Consider the following 26,428-nt stretch of genomic DNA (forward strand, 5'->3'; position numbering starts at 1 on the left):
TGAGGCTTGATTGTGGAATATTTGGCAGATACATGGAGGAAAGGTGGTTGTAACACTTAAGCAACCCTTGCTCTCAAGCTCAAGAGGTCTTATTGTGAATGGAACTTACATCCTTAATTGGTTTGATAATTTTGGACACATTCACATAACGCAGCCTGTTTAGGGTTTGAAAATTCAAGCCCTTTTTATCTTTATCCTCAATCAAAAGAATGGGAATGACGAACGGGTATGCGAAAAATCGAATTCTTATTTTAAAAATGAGAAAGAAAGAATTTTAATCACTTTGCCAAATTTAATTCTAGATTTGCGATGTATGGTGTATGTACCGATTATGCTAAAATATTAGATTTTTTTTTTCTTCTTTTTTTTTCAATAGGATAAGAAATTATCCTATTCATTGCAAATTACATATTCAACATTCTTACATGTCAACCCCCCTTTTATGCCCCCCTTCTAAGTACTAACTAAAGAACAGGCATACCACCAAGCCAGGAATATCTGGACGTTGGGGGAAGGGGACAAAATTGACATGGACGAGAATAATTGTTATGCTTGAATATGAGGGTCTTTTCATAAATATGCAAAAGAGTAAGAGCAAAAGTTGAAATATCAAAAATTGTCTTCCCCTGCAAGAGCTTCCGACTTCTAAATTCTCTGACATAAAACATTGTACCGGAGATCTTAAAAACGGTGTCGTTTAATAGTAGCACTTCCTGGATTTCAGTGTACATACGTATAAATATACAAACAAAAACGCATACAATCTAAGTTTTTTATAGGGAGGGGAGAGAGAGAGAGAGAGAAATGGCTGCTTTCATGGCGGTTCTGGAGGCAGATCTGCGAGCTCTCTCCGCTGAATCTCGCCGCCGTTACCCCACCGTCAAAGACGCTGCTGAACATGCTATTCTTAAGGTCCGATTCAATTTGCAATTTTTTCCTATCATTTTGATTTATACTGAATGCAATAAGGTAGTAGTACTTTTCTATATTGGAAGAGTGAATGTTTGATATTGAATGTGGAAATTGCAGCTAAGATCACTGTCGAGTCCGAGTGAAATTGCGCATAATGAGGATATTCTGCGGATATTTTTGATGGCTTGTGAAGTTAGAAATGTGAAGTTGAGTGTGATTGGGCTGTCTTGTTTGCAAAAACTCATATCTCATGATGCGGTTGCTCCATCGGCACTTAAGGAGATTCTCGCTACATTAAAAGATGTAAGTTTTTGTACTAGATGCTCAACGATGTCATTGCAAATAATTTGTTTTGTTTTCTGCTCATTATAACTGCAATTTGAGAGGGAAAGTTCCGTATTCCGCTCCTGTTATTGGACCTTCTATGTTTAATTTCTTGTGGTGTAGGCTTGAAGAAAGTATTGAAGATTAGCAATGGTGAGGTTTAATAAGTCAAATGAGAAGAACCAAGCCGTTCTTTACCACGCTTGAATAACGCATTCCAGATATGCCGTGTTTGGTTTTCTATAAGAACTGGACTTAGATTGAATCATATGAGCTTAATATGGATAGGACGCTATTCCAATGCCAATAAAATTTGAAGTCTGATATAGAACCAAATGTAGAACACATCAAAACTGTTCTTTGTCCTTAGTAGTTGTTAAATGTTATCCTGGACTGTACTATTGAGTGCCTATAGAATCTATTGATGTAGGGGAAGAAGGGAAATAGTATAATTATAAGAGATCGTATGCTTGAGACAGAGGAAGCTATAAGGTTGAGCGAGTGGGATTAAGGTCCCTTCTTCGGAGCAATCAAATAAGAAAATTGAAATGTTAGAGCATTAGTGCATATGCACTGTAGCTTTAGGCATTGACTTGTATACTGATGTGGTAATCAGCTATAATCAAATTTAATCACATGGGAGCAAAGAGTTAAATGTGATGTAGTGTTACGTAACATCTCCATTCCAAATGACCTTAATTGGTTTCTGGTTTGAGTAGTTTAGATAGTCTTCAGTGTCAAACCTTCTGCCATGTATTTCAGGATGAATGCATTACCCAGCAGCAAGCCGTCATTTTTATGTTTTCTAATATCCATTGTTGCTGAAAGTTTAGAGAGCTGGACAAAGTATTTAATGAGGACTAGAAGTAATGTTGCAAAGGTATATAATAGATTTTTGGAGACTTTTTACCCTCTCTTGTGGCTAACTTGGATTTGCCATTTGGAAGTAGTATTGATTTGATTTTGCAAGTACAAAAGTGTATATAACCTATAGGTAGAAGAAGCTCAGAGGAGGTTATCAAACTTTTAAATTTGGTCAAGATTGCTGGTTGCCTCTGCTTTCAAAGCAGTACACCTGAACTTTCCTTTTTTTTTTGTTTAATTGGTTTAAACTGGTATGGTTAATGGTATAGCACCTCATTCTTCTTTCATACTGTGACTGGTTTGTAAAGGAAGGCTTATGACACACTGCAGCTGAGAGCTGGAAAATTTTTTTGGTCCATTTTCAGCATCTTGCAGCAAGTAATGGCACTTAATGCACTATGTAGGGTATCCTATATGTGGTCCGAGGAATTGCCTTGGCCTGACATACATTTTCAACAAAATCCTTTGCTGGGCACGTAGGCACATTGACCCTGGCAGCAAGTATATACTATGTTTGGAGGGGTCAAATCAGAGGACTTTTCCTTATGAAAACTGGCATTTCAGACCTAGTATATTGTGAATTCAATAGTTGGAGGGATTATTGTATGTAGTGATACCATCTGCTTGATTCTGCTTGATTTTCTAACTGATGTAGAGTCTGTATGAAATAATTTGGTTGTACAAGCTTACCCAGATAAAACAGTTATTTCCACCTAGAAGTGAATTTGTAGGTAGCTAAAATTTTGATGCTTCTTTAAAAGGATGCCTTTTACTCATTGCCCCTCCTTGCCTTTACTCATTGCCGCTCCTTGCCAATCTTAGTAGGAAGATAACGATAAGAAAAAGGAGAATGAGAAAAATTATGTACATGGGTTTAGGAGCAATTTTAAATGATGTCTTGGCAGGTTGTGAAAATGGGTTAACATCCGAGGCAGTACTCACAATTATTAGACTGTTTGAAATGTAGACATGTTGAGAGCCAATGTTCAGTTTCAGAAACACATTGTACCACATATCTGTTGGTCAGTTTTCTAGAGGCATGGAATGGTGCTAATCCTGTCTATGTCGAAAATTGAAACTTGAAATTTAAACCCAAAAAAAAAAGCAACAGCAACTTATGGGAGGTGTGGACCAAGAGTTTTTAGAGTTGCTTGCAATGATGATCTTGTAGAGCTTCTGGAAGGAAAAAACTTCATTGAGCTAAAGGTTAATGAAAAAGTTGATGTTTAAGTTTGAAAAGAAAATTTTAGAATGCTATGACACTTACATGTTATAATAGGTGAACGGAGAAACAACAGTTTAGAAAAAGTAAAACAATTCTCTGCTGCTCAACATTTGGTAGGTTTTGTTGATGTACATTTGCTTTTCTCTGATGTTTGATCATAGGAAGCTTCATCAAAGTCTTGAAATGCTTAATAAGGAATGTGAGAGGTTGGCTGGGGGTTGGCCTGGGATTGGGACCCTGCTTGATACACTTAGAATTCATAGGAACTTTGTCATTCTGTCTTCATTTATTTGCCAGTTGCAAATATTCTTTTATATTGTCAAGGAACTGGATCAATATGCTGAACGTTCTACTAATGGCAGAAAGGAATTTTTTTAATACTGAAAATGAGATAAATAGTGCAGGAGTTTATGCACGTCTGACATCTATGATGCATTTTTCTGGTACTTTATGGCCCATTTTCATGCTAAGAAGTGTTTTTTGTTAGTTTTCCCCTACTGTCACTTATATTTCCTCTTCCTTAAAAGAAAAATTGACTACAGGTTGTTGTTTGAGTTTTTTCTGTGTTTAGATTTTTAACTCTTGATCCTTTTTTCTCTCTTTTTTTTTGTGTTCTTTTCCCTCATTTGCATGCAGCATGGTGAAATGGCAGATGACAGCATCCAACTAAAGACCCTGCAAACCATCCTCATAATATTTCAGTCTCGTTTGCAACCTGATATTGAGGTTATTGTCTACAACTCTACTCTTTTCATGTCTTATTTGAAGTTCTATTTGTGTTTAGCAGCAGTATATGTGTTCAATTGCATAAGAAAGGTATTGAGGAGATCATTGTGCTCCTTGATTTACCGGAAGTGCTTCTCATTCCCTCATCCTACAATGTGTTTTGGGCTTGTGTCGGTTGCTGATGCTTCAGTTGCCAGAGTCCTGAGAACCATGCGAGCATAGACTTTCTGACCATCATTTTTATTTACTTCAACAGCCTATTGCCATACTCTGTTACAATGCGTAATTGGCTAATAAACCACTAACCAGGCTGACTATAAGGAGCTCGTCAATTTTGGTTTTCTTTGTGTCTTAGTAATACAAATTTGGAATTGGATTTCGTAATGCAGCTTGACAGTATCTAAGATGGAAGTCTCCTGAAATTTTCACACTTGTTTTTGATTACGATGATATTGTTTTTTCACCTAATTCTATTCTCTGCACCAGTAATATTGTTGATGTCATATCTCAGTATATTGCCAAATTAGAGTCATTGAGGAGCCACAGATGTAGTTCATAAAACAAATTTTCTTTAACTAGTGTTACACATTTTTGGAATGTCCTTCTGTGGATGTGAATTCTTAATCCTTCAGTCAATAATGCAAAATTGACAATTTAGACTGTGTTTATCTAAGTGTTGCTTGGGCCCGGACTTTTTGCATCTCCTTCTCCTTTTCTTCGTTGTCTTGCACCCTTTCTTCTTTTCAGCACTCTCAAGTCTCAATACGTAATAAGTTAAACATAATGGCCATTTAGCCCAGTCCCGAAAGGCCTTGATCCTCCGCATCCTTGAATCATTTAGAAGGAGAAAAGGTGCATCTTTTGAAAAAGATTGATACGATCACTAAATTATGTTTATTCATTTTGGTGAGGTAATTTGAACTTGTGAAAGAATTTATCAAATTATCTGGTTGATTGGGAAGTAATCATTTAATTTCAGGAGAATATGGCTCAAGCTCTTGGTATCTGTCTTCGGCTGCTTGACAGCAGCAGATCTTCTGACAGCGTGAGGAAGTAAGATGACATTCTTTATTAGCTTAGATAGGTGCCAAATTTATTTCATATTTATATGCCAATTATCTTTCTTGTTGTATCTCCCTTCCTAGTTGACTTATTCTGTTATTTAGCAGCAAAAGTGATTCTTATCTCCCCTTTGAAACTTATGCAGCACTGCTGCAGCAACCTTTCGACAGGCAGTAGCACTGATATTTGATCATGTGGTTTGTGCTGAGTCACTTCCTACAGGGAAAGGTGGTTCTGGAGGATACATCTCTCGTGCTAGTTCAGTAACTAGTGATGTCAATCGGAATTTAAACCGCTTAGAGTATGTAATTTCCTTTTACCAAGCAATTCTTTCTTTATTATCCATATATGTGCATCCCATGTTGGTTGGATTATCTTTTGGCCTGTAGATCGCTATCCATGTGTGAGTTGTCCAGATTGCTTGAGAAATTGAGATTCTTAGATCTAGATTTAAAGCTTTGTATTCTTATATCTTGTTTGCTAGCTGTTGAGTTTGTTCAGATATGATGGCATATATCATTGAACTGGAGTTTTTCTGTTATCATATTATATTTGGCTTTGAAGGTCCTTACTGTGTGCTCACCTGAACCTTGTATGATAGGGCATTGGAGCTAGAATTGGTCTCTGGAGGGCCATCATTAATGAGGGACACTTTAACTAATTCTGGAAAGCTTGGGCTTCGTTTGCTTGAGGACCTGACAGCTCTTGCTGCAGGTGGATCTGTATGTTCTAATTCAACATTGATAAATTGCTTTTTGTGATAACTAGAATGCAATATTACAGACCAGCTACTTTTTGAAAAAATTGCAGTTGTGAGATTTTCCAATTTCAAACATCATCTGTAGTTTATTTCGAGATGAAATAGTTGTTTGCTTCAATGTCTCAGGGCATCTGGTTACGAGTTGACTCAATTCAACGGACATTTGCTCTTGATATACTTGAGTAAGTGTCTTCCCTTTCTTCTATGCTTCTGGTTGCTTAATTTCAATAGCTTACCTGGTAGGAACTTTGTAACAAGCATAAATGTGCATTTTGCCTGATAGTGGGTGAAATATTGAATGATGGAAACGCCTTTTCCTAGGGGTGTCCCTGCTTGAAAACCAACTCATGCAGGTAGAATTTAAAGTTTGATTTTGGAATTAATGTGTTCTTACTGTGTGTTTGGTGTAGCTTCAAGTAACCGTATCTATGAAGTTATTATAAGCATTTGAATGATAGGCCTCTTATGAGAATTTCGGTTTCTTTTTCATAATGTGCAAGCCTTTTGAAATTAGGAGTGTTTTAACATTTTAAATATGAATTCCAATTCTCTTTCAAGTAATTGTCAATGTACTCTTATTTTTAGTTTTATTTGTTATTACATAAATACTGTTATGCATATTGATGAAATTGAAACATATTCCTATCAGTTAAGGACATTTAAGTCAAACTGATATCTGACTATTATGTTTACAAGCAACTTCTTACTATTATGTTTGACAAACAACTTTTACGGGAAGTGGCTTCTCATTTTCTGAAATTTTAGGGAAAGGAAATGTGAATTGTTGGAGCAGGTTACTTGTGTATGTTGGTATGAATTTGTGATAATAAAATAATCAAAAGGATATGAGTTTAATTAGATTTTCTTATGCCATGGTTCTTCAGGTTTATCCTATCCAATTATGTGGTATTATTCAGGGTCTTGATTCCTTATGATCAGGTGCTATGAGTCCTCCTGCCCTCAAAACTTTTATAATTCTGTTTTCCTTTAATTTTCTGGTTTAAATATGGGCTGGACAACCAACAGGTTCTGCGTCACCAAATATGCTCACTGCTTATGACCTCACTTCGAACAAATTCTGAGGTGCTTGTCTTTCAAATATAGCCACAAAAATTTTATACAGGTTTGATGATCTATCTGGAAAAATATTTTATAACTTTTCTCTTCCACCTTGATCTGTGTTCTTGAATCAGCTTGATGGTGAAACTGGAGAGCCTTATTTCCGTCGCTTGGTCTTGCGTTCAGTAGCTCATATTATCAGACTTTATAGTTCATCACTCATCACTGAATCTGAGGTATGTTTGTTCTTATTTTGTCACAAAGCATTTGGAATAATTGTTCAAAATCCTGTTGTATTTTCCTTCAACTGATGCATTTTAGAGTATTTGAAAGCATAAAGGTTGATGTAAGATATAGGGTTAATTACACTTTGTCCCCTTGAACTTGGGCCCTGATAACACTTTGCCCCCTTAAACTCCAATTATATACACTTTACAACTTGTGGTTAACTTTTTGATGGGGTTAAAATGAAGTTATATCTTTCATGGCCAAAATATCCCTGACTAATTCTTAAACACACATAATAATTGTCACACAATAAATACCTATTTCTTTAATAGTTGCTAAATGCATCTAAACACAATTACTCTATGCACATCGAACTTTTAGTACTAAAATGAATTAGATAATTCACAAAAAAAAGTCCTAAGCAACTCAGTGTATTTATTTCATTGCGGATAGCAGTACTTATTTTAAATGAAATAAAATTAATTAGTGCATTTGGAATAAAATTATTTGCTTATATTTTTTATTGTAGCACATTTTAATGTGTTTTATATGAGATAAAAATATGATTAAAAAAAAATGTATTGAAATGCATATTTAAAAAGTTTTTATATATTTTTTTAAATATAGAACTCAAACAAAATACAAAACAAGGTATGAATGTGGTATAATTACCTAATAGCATTTTATTGACTCGTGAAAATCTTGTGAAAGCTGCAAGGTAAATGACAATTATTAAAATCAATCTGTTTACAATTTAAAGGAAGAAAGATAAGTGATGAAAAACTTGTGCAAAAGTTTTACGAATTTTTAAATTCTTTTTTTTCTCTGCAATACAATTTTTCAATTCTTTGGTATTATACTATGTTTTATTTTTTAATTTTTTAAATCATGTGACTTTGTATTTTTTTTCTAATAAGATGTTTCATATTCCAATTAAAAGTTTCTAGAACTATTGTGTGAGGGCATTAATGTCATTTTGTCAAAATTTTGGATGGAGAATTAATGTTTGACTAACAATGAAGGGGGCAAAGTGTGTATATTTAAAATTCAAGGGGCAAAGTGTTATAATGGGTCAAGTTCAGGGAGGCAAACTGTAATTAACCCTAAGATATAAGGAATAAAGATGAACTGGGAAAGGGGAGAGAGAAGGGGAACATGCCAAAGAAAAGGAGGTAAGAGTAGTGGTGTAAATCCAAAGAATAATATTTTTTTTTGGGGTGAGCGGTGGGGGGGAAGGGGGGTGGAGGAGGTACACTTCTTTGTCATGAGGACTACATGTTGAAAAGAAATCCAAAGAACTAGCTGTTCCGTTTCATTTTCTTGCCCAAGCTCCTCACTGAATACTCATCCGTGAAACCAGTTTAATTCTGGTGATTCTTGCCACTGTTTGGACTCTAATGTGAAACTTCTAATAAGCTCTGTATGGTTTGAAAAAGAATCTGAACATAAACTTCCGTTGTAACTGGAAAAATCTTCTTCCATTTGATTAAATTGGTTTTCTTACCATGTTCAGTCTGTAGGAAAAATGTTAGATTGCTTAGTGAACTTCATGTCGCTTTTTGTTCTTTCTCATAAATTCAATTCGCTGGAAGATTCTTATATGTGTAAACTTCTTTAATTCTATTGCAGGTGTTTCTTAGCATGTTGATCAGAGTTATATCTCTTGATTTACCGTTATGGCATCGCATTCTTGTTCTTGAAATCTTGAGGGTAGGTAGAATGAACCCTAATGCAGGATATCTTGATGAATTAGTCAATGTTAATGAATACATTAAGACATTTTACGTAAGCTTATGTTTCATGATGATTAATGACTGTTAAATTGACAGGGTTTCTGTGTGGAGGTGCATACTTTGAGAATTCTTTTTCAGAATTTTGACATGTAAGCATTTTCACTCTGATTAACTCTTACTAATGCTGTAACCTTCTGCTTTAGTGGAAAATATCTTGTTGGGAGATATGGTAGAACTGAGAATCCACTTTCTTAATGAGTTTACTGGTTTCCATATATCTTCTCGAATTTGCTGTAGTTGTGTAGATAAACAGTGTGTCATTTGATTTACTTCAGATGATTTTTCTATTACCTGCATGTTTTTGTGGCTTGTGGCTGATTTTGACAATTTATTTGTTGATTGGTTTTCTATCTTGTGTTTCGCGAAGATGCTAGGAGAACTGTAATTGTCAATAAACTGGTATAGCAGATTGACAATTTCTGCTTCTGTATCTAGTAGCTCAATGATACATGGACCAAAATTTAAAGAGGCCTGTGTATGATAGATTTTTGTGAAAATTTACTTAGTTTGTGTTTGGATGGGGCGATATGAGTGGATTTCAATTTCAAATCCTTCCCCAAATCTCTTGACATTTTTGGATAACTTACAGGAGATTTAGATTCACCAATTGATTAGAAGGATTTGCAGAGTTAAAACTAATGAAATTCAAATGCATCCAGATTAGGTATCACTTAAAATCCTTCTCTTTTATATTTCTCCATACTTCGTCCAAGTTATGCGTTTGTATATGTTAGCAGAGAAGACCAGGCTGCATAACCATGGTTTCGCTGTCATAAGTTTTGGCTATTGGTAAATTCATCCAAAAATAGGACACCAAAGGCAGCCTGCTACGTCATTTTGCTCTGTGATGTTATATGGTTTGAGGACTCTCACAAATTGGTCTGTGCAATTAAGTGATGTCCACTTTCAGGAAAGTCACCAACCCAAAAAAGAAAAATGGATAATAACAGCAGCTTTGCTGTGGAAGCCACTTACGAAAAGAACCACTTCAGAAGACTTTAGAAGAAGAAAAGGAAACTTATGAAAATTTAGTATATGACTATTAAACTTTTTCAATTTTCAAACAATGTGGTTGTTAATTAGTAATCCGCCTTGTACATTCAAATTGTTTGCCAAACAAGGTAATTGAATTAATGTGGATTTCAAACGAACTCATTTCAAATTCTTCCTTAAATTAAAATCCACCAATTCAAATGGACCCTTAGATTGATTTGTGCAATGATATGCCTAGAAGATTTGGTGATGGGGAATGTTTAGACACGATTAACACATTCCAAATTAATGGGGTTCTCTGATGATGCTTTCCTTGGCTCCCTTTGATGATACTGTATAGGGTCCTGGATGATCTTTGATATCATGTTGGAAGATGAATTTAAAGAAAAGTTTTAGGAAGGAGTCATTCACATGAAACTATAAATCAATGGTTGGATAACTGATGACACATTAAAGTCATCCCAAGAACAAAAATAGTTCAGACGTGCTTCTGTTATAGTCCTTTGGTTACAGAATCTGATAATTATGATGTGTTGCAGGCATCCGAAGAACACCAATATCGTTGAGGATATGGTAAAAGCTCTGGCTCGAGTTGTTTCCAATGTTCAGGTAAAAATTACACCTTGAGGATTCTTTTTGCTGTTGTATATTCTCAATATATGTTCACTCAAGTCGTTTTTTGAGTGTGCAGGGAAAGTTGCACCTTTATGATCTATCCTAGTTTCTTTTTACTGTGTTTTACTTGATTATCTTTAAATGATGCTACTCATTTTCATATTCATTATCGGTACTTGGTGAATGAGGAAATGAGAAGTATTGTGCCTTTTCCAAGTAAAGGTTCTTGAATATATACCCTGTTGTTTGTCTTGGGACTATTTCCAGCTATTCTTGTGCCCTTTTTGTCCTCTTGACTTCACAAATCAGAAGACATAGGATTTAGATTGATCACTTTTAATTCATTTTACAGTTTCAGGACACAAGTGAGGAGAGCCTTGCAGCTGTTGCTGGAATGTTTAGCAGTAAAGCTAAAGGTATTTCCCAGAATAATGTAGAGCTAAATGTGCTTTTGACCTTATTAAATGTAACAGAAAATTGGCAATTCAACGTTTTGGTATTCTTTGGAATTATTGTTGATCTTGGATGCTTGCAAACGTGCAAAGATAAAATTGTCCTCAGTGATTTTCTCCATGCTCTCTGACTGAAATATAATATAAATAAAGAAACAAAGAATCCGTTTCCAAGTGTAGAAACATGTGTCTAATGTGCAACCTATGATATGAATTATAAATATGGGCAAACTACCTAATGGACACTAAACTATTTGGATAACTTGCTTTTGGCCACTTGACTGTTTTTGTTTTCAAATTATCCACTGAACTTCTATAGTGGCATACTTTTGGCCATTCTGTTTCATTTTGGGGTTATCTAAGCAGAACTATCAAATGTGCTACACAACGAAATGGGTCTTTTTCATGAGATTTAACCTTGAAATTCAATGGAATTGTTAAAAGTATATCAGCTCTATTTTAAGGTGGTTAATTTAGAAACCAACAGAATTAGTGGCTAAAGGTAGACTATCAATATAATCTAGGGACCATTTAGGTTCTTTGCTTAAAAAATTTTTTTTTTAAATGAAGAGAAAAGCAACATCAAAATGAAACCTTTTAAATAGACACATTTGATGGTAACATAGACTAAATTAGATTAGGCTTTACAGGAGTGAGTTTTTTTTATTGTCTCTTATAATGTAGCTAAACTTTCTTGGCAGCTTTCTTTTGGATTTATAGAATGTACAATGTTGTTCTGTATCTATTATGAAAGACACCTTATGATAATAAGATTTGAAAAATTTGGTGGAATATCAGATTTTTGTCTGACTCAAGTAAGAAAAACTCAAGTGGTAGAGTGCAGTTCTCACATCAAGTTGTGATCATTAATGCTTATCAGATCAACATAATCACCTAGATTTTGACAATAACTCATCTAAATTTTTATTGCCTGAAACTAAACTATCTTACGGTAGTGCATTAATTTACTTTCACCTTAAAGTTGTTTGCTTTTGATATCAGGAGTTTTAGCAAACTTTGTTTTAGTTTACTATTCTGATTTAATTATGGAGATTGAGGCTGCACGTACTAGCACTATGGTAGAGCCACTATGAGTATAGAGTGAGGATATGAATTTTTATTATTTTCCCAGAAGGAAAAGAAGGGCTTGGTCCCTCTTTTCTTTTTCTTTTTTTTTTGGATGCATTGTCTATGATAAAGGTTGCAACATGTTTTGCTGCAAATGTTATACATTAATAACAGGATGACTTAATCAGAGCGTTATGTCAGTAAGGCCGGCCATCATTTACTACATGTAGATCAGTTGCTCAATTGCTTCAAATAATTATGACATAAGAAGTGGTCTTAGGCTAGGTATGGAAGTTTGGAAAGAGCTTACATGTTTCTAACTTATTGTTTTTGTGTGTGTGTGTTAGTCTTAAGAGTATGAAGTGCTTATACTTCCTTCTTGTGCAAGTCAGTAGCTTCTTCTATTGATGATGATCATCTCCATACAACATGCAACCTTTCTTGATCTTGCATTTGAAGAGATTTAATTGCTTTTATTTTTTTTTTGTTAAATAGCCATAAAAATTGAGTACTTGTTTTGAATGCCTGGAATTGAATAATGTATGGTTCACGAGTATGCTGTAAATAATTGTCTGCAATACATGAATTTCCCAATTGTGATTTGTTTGTCAGTCATGGACACAAAAGATGAAAACTTGAAAATGTGCCAGGGATTGAATGGAGTTTAGATAACGATGCATCCAATGCTGCTGTCTTGGTTGCCAGTGAAGCCCATTCAATAACATTGGCAATTGAGGGTTTGTTGGGTGTTGTTTTCACTGTGGCTACTTTGACAGATGAGGCAGTTGATGTTGGTGAGGTGCGCGTAGGAATCAAAGTATGTACATTTTGCTCAAATCTAGTTTTGCCACTTGCTTATTTTGTTTGTTTATCTTGGAGCCACCAGATTGAGTCCCCCCGCTATGATTCTGAGTCACCAGAAAAATGTACTGGGAAAACTGCTACTCTTTGTATTTCAATGGTTGATTCCATGTGGCTGACAATACTTGATGCTTTGTCTCTGATTTTGACAAAGTAAGTAAAAGATCATTTAGTATTTTTAGTGTTGATAAGCTGATGTGTGTGCTGATACAAAGTCAGTATTGCAGGTCACAAGGAGAGGCTATTGTGTTAGAGATATTGAAGGGTTATCAAGCATTTACTCAGGTATTCTTTATTGTCTCCAAATTATGATCATGTTCTGTTTATGGATACTATGATTTTTGTCCTTCACCCTTGGAATCTTTGGGAGCAAATTGATGGTCTGCTTATTTAGATTAGTGTCTCTTGTTTTAAAGCTGCTAATTATATTCCAACCACTTGCTTGTCCCTTGTAACTTGAAACCCATAAACTGCTATCTCAATATTGTCATCATCTTTTACTTTAGATGATAATGGCTTGCGTATTTGTTGATTAGGCTTGTGGAGTTCTTCGTGCTGTGGAGCCTTTGAATTCTTTTCTTGCCTCCCTTTGCAAGTTTACCATCAATATACCCAATGAAGTTGAAAAGAAGAGGTATCACAATTTTATTGTTCATGATGTCATGCTTTTCGTACTCCTTTATAGCTCGTTGATGTCTTACTAGTGGCATGTTAGTGGGGAACTCATTCTGTGAGTACTTTTGCGTCGATGCTGGAATTTTGTGCTATATGTCTAGATAATGGTGCCACAGTAGGAAGACAACCCCAGGGTTGTCAGTTTGCATCTTGAGATTTCCCAATTGTTCTGTAATCTAGGTCTTTTCTTGACGTTAATGTCAAGATTATATCTATTTGGATAAATGATTGCCACAGTAGCAAAACAGCCACAGGTTTGCGAGTTGGTGTCTTAAGATTTGCCATTTCTGCTGTATTTTAAATCTTTTTGTTGGCCCCTGACTTGGAAATTAAATTGGAGCCCGCTTTGGTTATAATTTAACTGGCTATAGGCTATATTAACAATCAAATATTCGACTTAAACTTGTTTTCTAGAGCACTGCCTGCATGAGTTTGCATGATATTTCTGTCTAGTCTGCATGTCAAATGAGAAATTTTGTTCATCATGTGGTACCAGAACTGTCCCTTTGGGTTCTTCCTAGTGGTCCTCTGAGTCATTAGACTGCTTACCAGCAGTGGTAATGTAGTAAAAATAAAATATAACGTCTGTTGGGTATGGAATGTGGCTGACTATTTTTCCTTTTCTAGGAGTAAGTTATTTGCAGTAAATATTTTTTGCCTTGCTTTGACTTCACCATTGAATTTTATGCAGTTTGATACAGTCTCCTGGGTCAAAGAGGTCAGAAGTAGTAGTTGATCTGAGGGAAAACATTGTCCTCACTCCTAAAAATGTTCAGGTTAGCTCTGTTTTCTGACATCAATTGATTACATGTTAGTGATTTAAACAGTATTTTGATTTATGCTAATGTTTGTGATACCCAGGCTTTAAGAACCCTCTTCAATATAGCCCATCGACTGCACAATTTCTTGGGTCCTTCATGGGTCCTGGTATGTGATTTTAGCTTCTTCATCTATATCAAAGAAGATTACATGTTCTTATTTCTTTTCTAAATAATTGTAGGTATTGGAAACCCTAGCTGCTCTTGACCGAGCAATTCATTCACCACATGCTTCAACGCAGGTATGACAATTCCTTTCCTGTCCAAGATTGAGTGCACTATAGAAATGTATCCAAAAATGCAGACTATCCCAATGAGCCCTATAATTCAGATTTATGCCAATTAACAAGTTTGAACATTTTTTTTAAATTAATATCTAACAAGATGCTTGTAAAGATCTATGAAAAAGTTTCAATTATGACTCTACATTTTACTATGATGTGCTCACAAGTTTTATATTCCATGTTCATATAGGAGGTATCTACAGCTGTGCCAAGGCTTACACGAGATTCATCTGGTTCTGGTCAATATAGTGATTTTCATATCCTTTCTTCACTGAATTCTCAGGTTATTATTATCATCATTATTACTATTCTCTTTGGGTATTTGTGGAGTATATAATTGTAATTCTTTAGTGTGTGTGTGTGTATAATCATCTCCATTAGCTTACAATTGTGTTTTTCTTTTTCTTTTTTTTTTTTTTTGTTCAGCTGTTCGAGAGCTCTGCCCTAATGCATGTGTCTGCAGTGAAATCACTTCTTTCTGCTTTACGGCAATTGTCTCATCAATACATGTTTGCTACTTCTGGTAGCTTGGCACAAGCATCCAATCAAAAATTCGGGACTATTAGTTTTGCAGTGGAAAGGATGCTAACGATATTAGTCAACAATCTGCATAGTAAGTCCAATATTACAATGCAAATTGGCTCCGTTTAATATCATTACATATTTGCATTTAAACATGTGAAAAAAGAGGAGGAAACAGTACTGATTATGGAAATTCACACTATATCAGCCTTTGCTAACTGAATGCGTGATGCCATATTTTTTTATATTAGTTGTATGTTTTTCTACTTTTCTGGTTATGGGTGTTCCAACTTGAAATTCAGAGTTGTATTCTCAAGTCTCACATATAGGAACAAATACTATAGTATCAAAGTGGTGTTAGGTTTTGAGAAGAGGATATCTTCACTTCAATTTATATGATTTACCAGAAAAGGAAAAGGGATAAGAGGAGTCATTCTTAGGCACAGGTTTTATCGACCAAGGAAGGACATCCTAGATTGAGCAGCTTGAAACTTCCTCTAAGCTGGCCACAAGTACTTGAGATAAGGCTTTGCTGAGTTTATATCATAGAGCTAATCCTTTATTGTTTTTTTTGGTCTCTGAGCATTTGATGATGCCTAGGAATTTCAACCTTTGGCATGAGCTTCAGGATTCTTATCATCTGAAATCTTTTTTCTTTTGAATGAACTGTTAGTGTCTGGGTAGTGTTGGTTAGCTTTTGAAGACATGCATATCTTTTTGTCTTTGTATTTTTATACCACACTCAGAAAAATATTTTAGTTGGAATTTGTCAGAGTGCTCCTTGCATGTCTGTTGCTTGGTTTTTCATTTTCATTAAAAAAATATAATGTTCATGTTATGAATAGAGCTTAAAGATTGAAATCGCTCTGAATAATCTGTGACGTGTAGTTCTTGATTTGAGTTTGACACGCAGAAGATACTGTGTTCCTCAGTATCTTGTGTTGGTAGATCTGTTTCCTATACTTAACATTCCTCAATGGGTATACTTGGCAACAGGGGTAGAGCCATTATGGGATGAAGTTGTTGGCCATTTCCTGGAGGTAATCTAAGCATGAATTGATTGTGCAATGTCTATACCAATTAACCCCTTTTCCCTGATTAGGTGTATTGAATTCCTTGCAGCTTTCTGATAGCTCTAGTCAGCACTTACGCAATATGGCACTGGATGCAATGGATAAGTCAATCTGTGCCGTTTTAGGTTCTGAGCTATTTCAGGGAAAAAAACATGGTGGATTTGATAATGTGAGAATTGCATATGCAGTTTCACTGAAAGGTGTAGTTTGTTGTGATTTGATACTGACTTGCTTCTCATTGATAATCTGTGCAGACACAAACTAAGTTTAGAGACTTGAGAACATTGGAGTGTGCTGTCATTTCTCCCTTAGATACTCTATATTCCTCTTCGAAAAGCTTTGACATTCATGCTGGGTCTCTTAGAATTCTTCTTCACGTTTTGGAAGTATGTCTTAAATCCTTAATGTGATGCTTGTCCCTATCTGCCGTTGTTAAACTACCTATTTTCCTTTGCTTATAAGTTTTATTTCAGAGGCATGGGGAGAAGTTGTGCTACAGCTGGCAAAATATCCTTGAAACATTAAGGTCTCTGTTAATTGTTGATATGCTTTAGCTGCCCCAGTAAGCTTGCCGTTGGTTCATGACCAAGTTTTTATGCTCATACTTTCAGGTCTGTTGCTCTTGCATCAGAGAAGGATCTCATCGCTCTGGGATTCCAGGTGAGAAAATTATGTCATTTAGTGATTTTGAAGTAGTAAAGAGCTGGTTTTTACTAAGCACAAAAGGTTTGAGGCCCAGCTCACACCTTACTTTTCTTTGTCAGTTTGCATTGATAAGTGGGTCCTTTAATGATTTTTGTTATGCAAATATGCTTCAGCTAAAGATGGGAAAGTGTAATGCACTATCAACATAAATGTACTAAAACTATTTGAATGTCTTGCTACATTTTTCTTTTTTAATAAAAAGTGTCTTCACGTGGAGCACCTTATGTGGAGAAAGAATAGTGGTCCCATGTGTTCTATTCTACCTGCTTAAATTTTAATTACCTAATTTGGTGGTGCCTGCATGTTTTTCTTTCACTCTTCAAACAGTTCTGTAATATGTAGAGTTCTGTAATCTTGTGCCTACGAATTTAGGCTTAAAGAGTATGTGAATCACTAAGAGTGATATGACTCTTATGGAAAATGTTTTGGTGTTGAATCTTGTAGATCAGACTCAGTATGTTCTAAAGATAGGTAAAAATGGAAAATATATCAGTTCTTTTCTTTTTCTTATTGCCAATCATGGAATGCAGGGGAAAACCATTGAGAATGACCAGAAAGAGTAAATTAGTTTTCCTATTGTAAACACCAATTTAGATAAGCATGCTGTTAATCCGTTGATGCGCACACTTGATAGTCTCTTGGTATATTGGAACTGCTATTATTAGGTTATAGTGACTATTTCTCATGGGAAATGCTTCAGTTAAAGGGACTGGAAATGAAATATGAACTCTTGAAAGGATTTGGTCTTTTGTACCTGGGTGGTTGCGGTCATTTCCAATAGTTTCTTTCATAGCTTTTGTTTTTGTTGCTATTAAATTTCCTCATGTTTGGCATGAATTTTTCTCTAATCCATGATAAGAATTTTTCTCTAATCCATGATAAGCAACTGGTGTTTGCCCCAGTGGCCAGGGCGGAGTGCCTTGCAAGGTTTCAAAATCCTGGTTTCCAGGTGTGTCTGTGTGTATCCCTCCACCCATAAAGAGAAATAAATGAAGAAATGGTGGTACAACATTAGTTTCCCAAAAAACTATTGAGTGCTTATGCTAGGATTTGTACAGTAGACTAGAGGGTTCAGTTTCTTTATTTTTGAGTGGTTTCTGCTTGACATGTGCTTTGCTGCATATATGCTAGCTTTTATTTTCAATTAAAACTGCTTGCATTTTTATTTCTTGGTTGTACCTAATTCCGATACTTCAGAATTGGTGCTGTTTGTTCATATCTGAAATTTCAACTGACATGTATTCCTTTCTGACTCAGAGTCTTCGTGTGATAATGAATGATGGCCTTTCAACGATACCTGCTGACTGCCTCCATGTGTAAGTGCATTTTACAGCAGGTTTACAGTCTATTGTTCTGGTCTAAACCAAGGCATGGATAGGACAAATTATTCGTCAATTGATACTACTATTCTTTTGTCATATATGCTGTTATTAGGACTTCAAAACCATAAGTTGTTGTTAGCTAATGGTGCACAGACATGACACAATGTTTTGTACATCTTGTACGTGGTTACTATGAAATTCTAAAAGATAATAATAATAATAATAATAAGTTCTCAATTCTTGTGATTTATGAAGAGAAAAACAACACTGATTCCTTTTTTAACTTTATGAGTTTAGGGTCTTACAGTCATTTCAAATACGTAGGTAAAGAAATGATGTAAAAGTGAATTCCAGAATATAAAGTTGGCAGTCAAACATAGTATAACCATTTAATTAGTTGATGTTACATGACAATGACGTTGTTCTATTAGAGCTTTTCAAGAAGGTTTTCTTTAATGAAATTGTGAAGATTGTTTATCTTTTCTTAGGTGCATTTCTACACAATAAGTACCCTCTCTGTGTGCCTGCATGAATGCCTTGTTCTTTGGTGCAACCATTAGCTCTTTACCAACACATAACATCCTTAGTCTGATGTTTTTCCAGATGCATTGATGTAGCAGGAGCTTATAGTGCTCAGAAGAATGAATTGAATATAAGTTTGACAGCTATTGGACTTCTGTGGACATCAACCGATTTTATTGTCAAGGGTGCTTCTCATGGACCTCAAAGAGAGAAAGAAACAGGTGTGTTGGCTATACATGCTTTGCTTCAGAACTCAAATCTATGATTAACTTTGCTTTAAAAAAAAACTATCATTAATTTCGGCCTTTTTGCTGTATTCTGAGCTTGTTTCTTTTTGCAGATCAAATAAACAGTGAAAAAAATGAACAGATTCTCAATTCCTCTTATCCTTTCGATGATCAATTGCTGATGAGTATTGTTGTTCGTGACAAGTTGCTTTTCTCTGTTTTCTCTTTACTTCAAAAGCTGGGTGATGATGAGAGACCTGAGGTATTGCAGTTCTTCAAAGGATTTAGACTTCTGCATATATGCAACTCGTGAGAATGACATTCCTTGAAATTTCTGATTCCTAAAGTTGTCCCAGGAGGGCAAAACCATTTAAAGAGCAAGCTGAACTGACCCTACCAAAAGACACTATGATTTTGCTGGAACACGTCAAATTTTCACATTGAAAAATCTTTCCTGAATATTTGCCTTGGTATTGATTGAACATCTTTGGACCTGGATCCTGCTTATTTGAATGAATGTTTGTTATCAGATTTAAAAAGGTTATAGACCAAATGGTTTAGGCACCATCTCTATGATTTTTTTTTCGTATGCTCTGGTTCGTTTCTGATAGTAAGTAGCTTACCCTCTGGGATTGAATAACCTCCCCTTCTCCAAGGTGTTTAATGATAGAAATTCAGCGCTTGAACATTTACTTTTGGGTTTTAAGCGGGTCTTAATTGTGAGAAGGAGATACTGAAAGATTCTGTTGGATTGATCCAAAAGATATTAACCAGAACTTTAAAGTGCCTAAGGAGTTCAAACTTCTTAATTTCTTTCGACTTTTATTTGGTGACTACATGACTTTTTCTTTCAATTTATCTAAAAAGATTACTATGAAATAAGAGCTTGTAACACCGTAACCATCAGCATGTAAACCAAACTTCTAGGTAGAAGATTGTTGTTAATTGGTACTCGGTATGAAATGACTGAGATACGATAAATCAGTTGCTCGTTCTGCTACTCCTGGAAAGGCAATAGTTACATTTGCAGCATATTAATTATTTCAAATGCATATTTTGTGGAAACATCTTATCTGTTCCATGCACCAATGATTGGTTTCTATGCTATTTGGAATATCATACAAGGGTGGTGTCCTCAACATTCTTTAAATACTCATTTTTTAACCTTTAACATTTTGCTACCTCTGAATCTCAACGTTAAAATGATTAACCAATTTGGACTACTTACGCTATAGAGTAATTGAATTATACCTTCAGGCTGTTATAGTTTGCTTCTGCTTTCTAAGCTGTTTAATGACATGTTATGACTTTGGTTTTATTGGTATTGCTTCAAGTTATCTGACAAAATTGTTCTTTATGTGTTCGTTGGTATTTAACATTTGATTGTGCATTTTGGCAACTATTGTTTATGAAGTCTTCCAATCTATGTTTTGGATATTCAGCTGCTTGAAATTTCATAACATATTAAAATCCATTTTTCTTAGTTTGGTTCTGCCAAAAAGGTTTATGTGCCTTGGCTTTGTCCAAAGTGTCCATGTTGGCTGCTAAATTCTTCAGTTGAAAAATTAGTTCTCTATTAAGTTTGTTTTATTAGTCCATGCTGACGTCGAATGTTGACCCAGCAATGAAGTGGAGTCTTCTATTTCAGTGAATAACTGTTAATGATGTGACTCTTCACTGGGCTTGATTACATAATGCAGATAGGGGAACTTTACATCATGTTTATGCAACTTATGACTATTTGAATTATTTTCTCACTTTCATTGAATTATTATATCATTAGGTTAGGAACTCTGCTATCCGGACGCTTTTCCAAATTCTTGGAAGCCATGGGCAGAAACTTTCAAAGAGCATGTGGGAGGATTGTCTCTGGAATTATGTTTTTCCTACATTAGATCGTGTGTCCCATATGGTAAGTTGAAATGGATAAAGAAAGTTCTAGAAGCTCTAATTTTTCCTTTTTAATCTTATTCTTTCTGGTCCTAGGCTGCGACATCATCTAGGGATGAATGGCAAGGGAAAGAGCTTGGAACACGAGGAGGAAAAGCTGTTCATATGCTCATACATCATAGGTATATCAATTCCACTTCCTTCATTGCAAGCAAATTTTAGTTCCTCCCATTATTTCCTAACTCCTTTTTTATGTTGATTAGTGATAAAATTTATGATCTTTTGGATGAATTTACAGTCGTAATACAGCTCAAAAACAATGGGATGAGACACTTGTCCTGGTCCTAGGTGGAATAGCTCGAATACTGCGCTCTTTTTTCCCTTTTCTCAGAGATTTAAAGAATTTTCAGTCTGGTAATTGGGTTGCATATTTTTATTTACTATTCCCTGTTAAAATGTTAGATTTTATAAAATTCTTTATCATAAGTCTGGATGATTTTTTATGGCGCAGGATGGGAGACGTTGCTCATCTTTGTTAAGAATAGTATTTTAAATGGTAGTAAGGAGGTTGCCCTAGCAGCAATAAACTGCTTACAATCAACTGTAATTTCACATTCTCCAAAGGTAGCCATTTGATTCTCGACATTTTGAGTGCCTTTTCTGCTTAGTATGCAGAGATAAACAAATCTATCTAATGCTGTGTGTTTAGGAAATGCCTTTTCTGCTTAGCATGCAGAGATAAACAAATATATCTAATGCCGCGTGTTTAGGAAATGCATCTGCTTGTTTATTAATGTTTCTAACGCATTCAAACCAATTTCGTGTACTAGGGAAATTTGCCAATGCCATATCTCAGATCAGTGCTCGATGTCTATGAACTTGTTATTCAAAAATCACCCAACTGCAGTGATAGTGCATCAAGCAAGGTCAAGCAAGAGATTTTACATGGTTTAGGTAATAAATAAAATTTATTGCCCTTTGTTGAATGAAATTAATTATCTCAGTGAATACACAATATCTGTCTGCATGCTTGTCTTCAATATTCACGCATGTGTAGGTGTTCAAGAATGATATTAGTCAGAGGACTTCAAATTCTCTTTTCCTAAACTGCAATGTTTTTGGAGGTCCCCTTGTGTTGGCCTACAACTTCATTGGAGTAGAAAGATCAGTGGGTCAGTGGGGTTTAATTATTGTATCCTATCCCGTAAAATGTGGATTAGCAATTTTATAAGTATGTCCTTTGTATCACCAAAAGGTGTGCCCATACATGCTCAATTCCTTTCCTCTCTTTTTGCTAATTTATTTTTTTGCTATAAACTCTTGACAGGAGAAGTATATGTACAAGCACAAGCGATGTTTGACACTGACATGTATAAGCAGTTGCTCTCTGTCATTGATACTGCAATTAAAGAGGCCAAATTTGCCAGTGATAACTTTGAAGCTGAATATGTGAGTTATTTTATCTAATAACTGATTTTAAGTCAAGAAGTTTTCTCCTGCTCTCTCTCTCTCTCCCTCTCTCTCTGTCTCTGTAAGTGCATAGACAGATTTTGTGTGTGTGTGTGTGTAGCTGTTTGCTTTGTTTGTTCCTTAAACGGATAGGAGATTATGGGATTATGTGTCTGGTTATTCAAAAAGTCTTCTCCTGGCCTCTCACTGTCTGTGTATATATTTAGATTTGTAAATACTCATGCTGTTTGCTTCGTTTGTTCCTTAAATGGGTAGGAGATTAATGGGATTATGGCAGATGAAAATATGAGAACTGTTGCTGCGTTATCCATATGTTTGGGATTGTATTGCGTTATCGGAGCAAATGTCTCTCTGTTTGAATTTCTTTCATTTTAATTATCAGTTTTAATCTTGAGTTGAAATTACTCTCATGTACTGTAATTCAGCGAAATGGTTATTCTGAAGTAAGTATATTTATTCTCAGTTTATAGTAAACTTCCACATAATGTGGAGATTTTCATGTTTATAGGGCAATGTTCCACCAGTTCAACGTACTGCACTGGAAATCTTGCCGCTGTTACGTCCAGCAAGACACCTTTCAGCGATGTGGTTACTACTTATTGGGAAACTATTGGAGTATCTTCCAAAACCTAGTTTGGGCATAGAAAACAACGATGATGACTTAGAGTCAACTGAGAGCAAGGACCAAAACCATGGTATTAATACTGCATAAAGATACTGCTCTTTACACAAACAAAAGGATCTTATTTCGTATTCTGACTTTTTCACAGCTCATAAGAGTATAAAGGAGGTCCCAAATGGGAAAGCCTCAACACCCCAAAAGAAAGGGCAAGCTTCTCCTAATGGTCTTGAATCAGTCACAAGCTCCAGTTATCTATTTGCAGAGAAGGTTGTTCCTGTGCTGGTGGATCTATTTTTGCAGGCTCCGGCTGCAGAGAAGTACAATATTTATGTGGAAACTATTCAAGGTCTGGGAAGGTGAGAATTTGATATCAGATTGACTGCCCACAAAGCTCAGCTGCTGAATCCTTATTGTGTCGAGTGTCATGGTGGATTCTAATAACACTTTTTAAATTTGAGTTGCTAGGCATTAGTTCCTTTAAAAAGAGAATACTCCTCTGCACATTGATAAAGTGATGGATTTACCTTTTTCTTGTAGTGTGCTCAGTTAATGTAAACCATGGGACTTTGGAAAGTAGTTGAAGTAAACATAATGCTCATTCTCTGGCAGCCACTTTAGAAGTTTACACTGTGTTATACGATAAACAAAATGGTAGATTTCTAAACTCTAGCTTGTTGACAGCCCAGACACTGTTTCCACGATCTCCTTTGATGCTTGGCATTTTTGTCTTCTCTGAATTATATGACTGTCCAGGATCTTTGTTAGGCATTATATAGTTTAAGCGGATAGAGTATGTTGTTTTCTCATAGTACCTAAAAGACTGGAAGGCTATTACTATTTTGGGAAAACTAGAAACTTAAAATGTCAAGATTTTACGTCCTTCCATGCATCCTAGAACATTAGGATGTCATTGTTTTTTGTGTATTCTTTGTTGGGAGACCTAAAACTTATTTTCACTTTCTTGTTCATTGATAGGTGTATGGCAACAAGGAGAGATAACCCTGATGGCTCACTTTGGAGATTGGCTGTTGATGGCTTCAACAACATTCTTGTTGATGATGTGATCAAAGTAACTGTAGACTCTAGTGACCTGACGTTCCCCAGAACAGCAAGAATACGTGTCTGGAAAGAAGTTGCTGATGTGTATGAGATATTTCTAGTGAGCCATTGTGGTCGTGCCCTTCCTTCTAGTGCACTCTCTGTGGCTGTGCTTAAGGCTGATGAATCATTGGAGATGAATGTTTTAGACATTCTGGGAGACAAGATTCTTAAATCTCAGATTGATGCACCTATTGATGTAATACCCTTACACCTGATTTTTTCTGGTTTTTTATTGTTGTGCCTGTACATTATGCTTTTCAGTAGACCCAGAAAAAAATAGGAGTAGAAATTGATATTTTAGAAACATTTTTATAATTAAGCCTTGATAAATGGAACTATAAGTATGAGCATTGATGAAATCTGGACATAAAGTACAATCTTTATTTTGAGTTGCCAAAAAGATATGCTTGAGCATGTAACACGTTTGTTGTGGTATTTGATCTCCTTTATGGGCTTCACCTAGTGTATTAGTAACTGGCTTGCAGTCTCATGGAAATTATACACTATCTTCTATTTTGCCTTGGAAATTTGCAACTTTCTTTTATGCACTATTCTATTTCATGTCTTGCTCCCCCTGTTCATTGATAAGCAACTCTATTGGAACCAAAAATTTTGATTTTGCTTCTTCAAGCTGGTGATAAGACGTGGCTTCTAAGGTCCTATTCAACTTATATTGATGTTCACAGATTTTGCAACGATTAATTACTACTTTGGACCGATGTGCATCACGCACCTGTTCTTTGCCTGTTGAAACTGTTGAGCTCATGCCTTCATATTGTAGCCACTTCTCCTTGAGTTGCTTGCAGAAAATATTTTCTTTGGGCAGGTAATTTCAAACTTCAGAAAAATTGAGCATATAAAGTTCCCATCTGTTTCTTTCATTTGTTGTTGTTGACTGCTGGATGTGTTTTCAGTTACCATCACGAGACCATGGACTGGAATCTTTCTAGATCTGAAGTAAGCAAAGTATCAGTAGTGATATTAATGGCCAGATGTGAGTTCATATTGAATAAGTTTTTGACTGATGAAAATGAGATAGGTGTGTTGCCCTGCCCTGCCTTAACTTTTGGTTTATAAATATCTCACCTTTATTATTCTTTTTGATCTAAGCTATATGTCACGTGAACCATTAATGTCTTCCTTCAGGTGAACGTCCCTTGCCACATGCAAGGGTGGAAGAAGTCATTTTTGTCCTCCAGGAGCTAGCACGTCTTGTAATTCATTCAGATACATCATCAGTCCTTCCTTTAAATCATTCCTTGATGGATGGCCTCTCAGGGGGAAGCGGGGGACGTAAACATTTGCTTGTCCTTTTCCCATCCTTTTGTGAACTTGTTGTATCAAGGTAAAGAGACATATTTCTTGTTGGTAGTCTTTTTAAGTAAATTATGATAATTGCACAAGTCAAGATGCGGTCATTATCACATAATCAAACTGATAGTCACTCCACAATTTGGTCATGGAATTCCTCTTTTTCAACCATCTAGTTATGGTAAATGAAAGTTTACTAGGAAAGACGCACTAAACCTGAATTTTAATTTTAACAGTGAGCCCTCAGCCTGCTGTGGTGCATACATTGTAGTGTATTTTGATATTTCCTAGTATCTAATACATCTCTGACTGCAAAAAGGATATTGCTTTACTAATAGACAGCTTGCTGTGGTTGATTATTTACAACTTTTGTGGATCTGCTATGAAATTTGTAGGATGCGAAAAAGCAAGAAACTACTAGCTTTTTTATTTGTATGCTTTTCCCACTGAAAGGAGATTACGGTATACACTCACAACCATTTCTTATGCAGAGAATCAAGAGTCAGGGAGCTAGTACAAGTGCTGCTTAGACTTATAGCTGCAGAATTGGGTCTGCAGAAGCTGAGTTTTGCAAGTTAATGTGTGGAAGAAAGCGGCTCCTGAGTGCATATTTGAGTTCCATTTTTTTGTGTTCACGTCTATGTGAGGAATTTTTTTGGGTCTCCTCCATCAGTCGATGTTGTATCACTATATATATATATATATTAATTATTGGAATCATATGGTATGTGTTTGTCTAGGTATAAAGGATAGGAGAATAGTTGGAAATGACTCGTGTAGCTGTACAGGAAGAAGAAGAATGCGTACCTCAGAAATTCCTGTAGTTTTTCTTGTAAATTACGGTTTGTTTATATATTGCTTCTTGCTACTTTTCCTGTACAAAGCCAAAAGTAGTTAATTGTCAAGCATCAGGATTTTGAGATTCCTGAAGGTATTATTGATAT

General features: G+C 35.5%; 1 protein-coding gene across 2 annotated transcripts; it reads left to right on the plus strand.

The window, feature by feature from the left end:
- Positions 1 to 684: 684 nt before the first annotated feature.
- On the plus strand, positions 685 to 26,428 carry LOC113763143 (protein MON2 homolog). Of its 2 annotated transcripts, none has more exons than XM_027306873.1 (44): positions 685 to 912; positions 1,030 to 1,215; positions 3,962 to 4,051; positions 5,031 to 5,104; positions 5,259 to 5,414; positions 5,715 to 5,835; positions 6,000 to 6,055; positions 6,758 to 6,812; positions 6,900 to 6,956; positions 7,067 to 7,168; positions 8,790 to 8,870; positions 8,990 to 9,042; positions 10,486 to 10,555; positions 10,914 to 10,977; positions 12,732 to 12,880; positions 12,968 to 13,095; positions 13,170 to 13,227; positions 13,479 to 13,576; positions 14,309 to 14,393; positions 14,479 to 14,544; positions 14,618 to 14,677; positions 14,910 to 15,002; positions 15,146 to 15,332; positions 16,238 to 16,281; positions 16,364 to 16,483; positions 16,569 to 16,700; positions 16,788 to 16,840; positions 16,926 to 16,974; positions 18,277 to 18,335; positions 18,945 to 19,084; positions 19,204 to 19,352; positions 20,874 to 21,002; positions 21,077 to 21,162; positions 21,279 to 21,394; positions 21,492 to 21,604; positions 21,811 to 21,934; positions 22,308 to 22,429; positions 22,959 to 23,145; positions 23,335 to 23,428; positions 24,048 to 24,369; positions 24,860 to 24,999; positions 25,088 to 25,212; positions 25,320 to 25,518; positions 25,976 to 26,428. In XM_027306873.1, the coding sequence occupies exons 1-44, from the start codon at positions 805 to 807 to the stop codon at positions 26,061 to 26,063; spliced, it is 4,788 nt and encodes a 1,595-aa protein (XP_027162674.1). In that variant the 5' UTR covers positions 685 to 804; the 3' UTR covers positions 26,064 to 26,428. The 2 variants fall into 2 exon arrangements, with proteins under 2 accessions (XP_027162674.1, XP_027162673.1); XM_027306872.1 differs by having other exon boundaries at positions 686 to 912; positions 23,221 to 23,428.

Source organism: Coffea eugenioides, chromosome 2 (genome assembly GCF_003713205.1).
Source record: "Coffea eugenioides isolate CCC68of chromosome 2, Ceug_1.0, whole genome shotgun sequence".
In the NCBI taxonomy this organism is placed as follows: domain Eukaryota; kingdom Viridiplantae; phylum Streptophyta; class Magnoliopsida; order Gentianales; family Rubiaceae; genus Coffea; species Coffea eugenioides.

What these genes read in the sequence shown, in the direction of transcription:
- LOC113763143 (XM_027306872.1), top strand. Translation starts at nt 805, where the DNA reads ATGGCTGCTTTCATGGCGGTTCTGGAGGCAGATCTGCGAGCTCTCTCC. An exon ending in TTCTTCTTCACGTTTTGGAA is followed by an intron (nt 16,701 to 16,787) that starts GTATGTCTTAAA and finishes GTTTTATTTCAG; the next exon opens with AGGCATGGGGAGAAGTTGTG. An exon ending in GTGATGATGAGAGACCTGAG is followed by an intron (nt 19,353 to 20,873) that starts GTATTGCAGTTC and finishes TTATATCATTAG; the next exon opens with GTTAGGAACTCTGCTATCCG.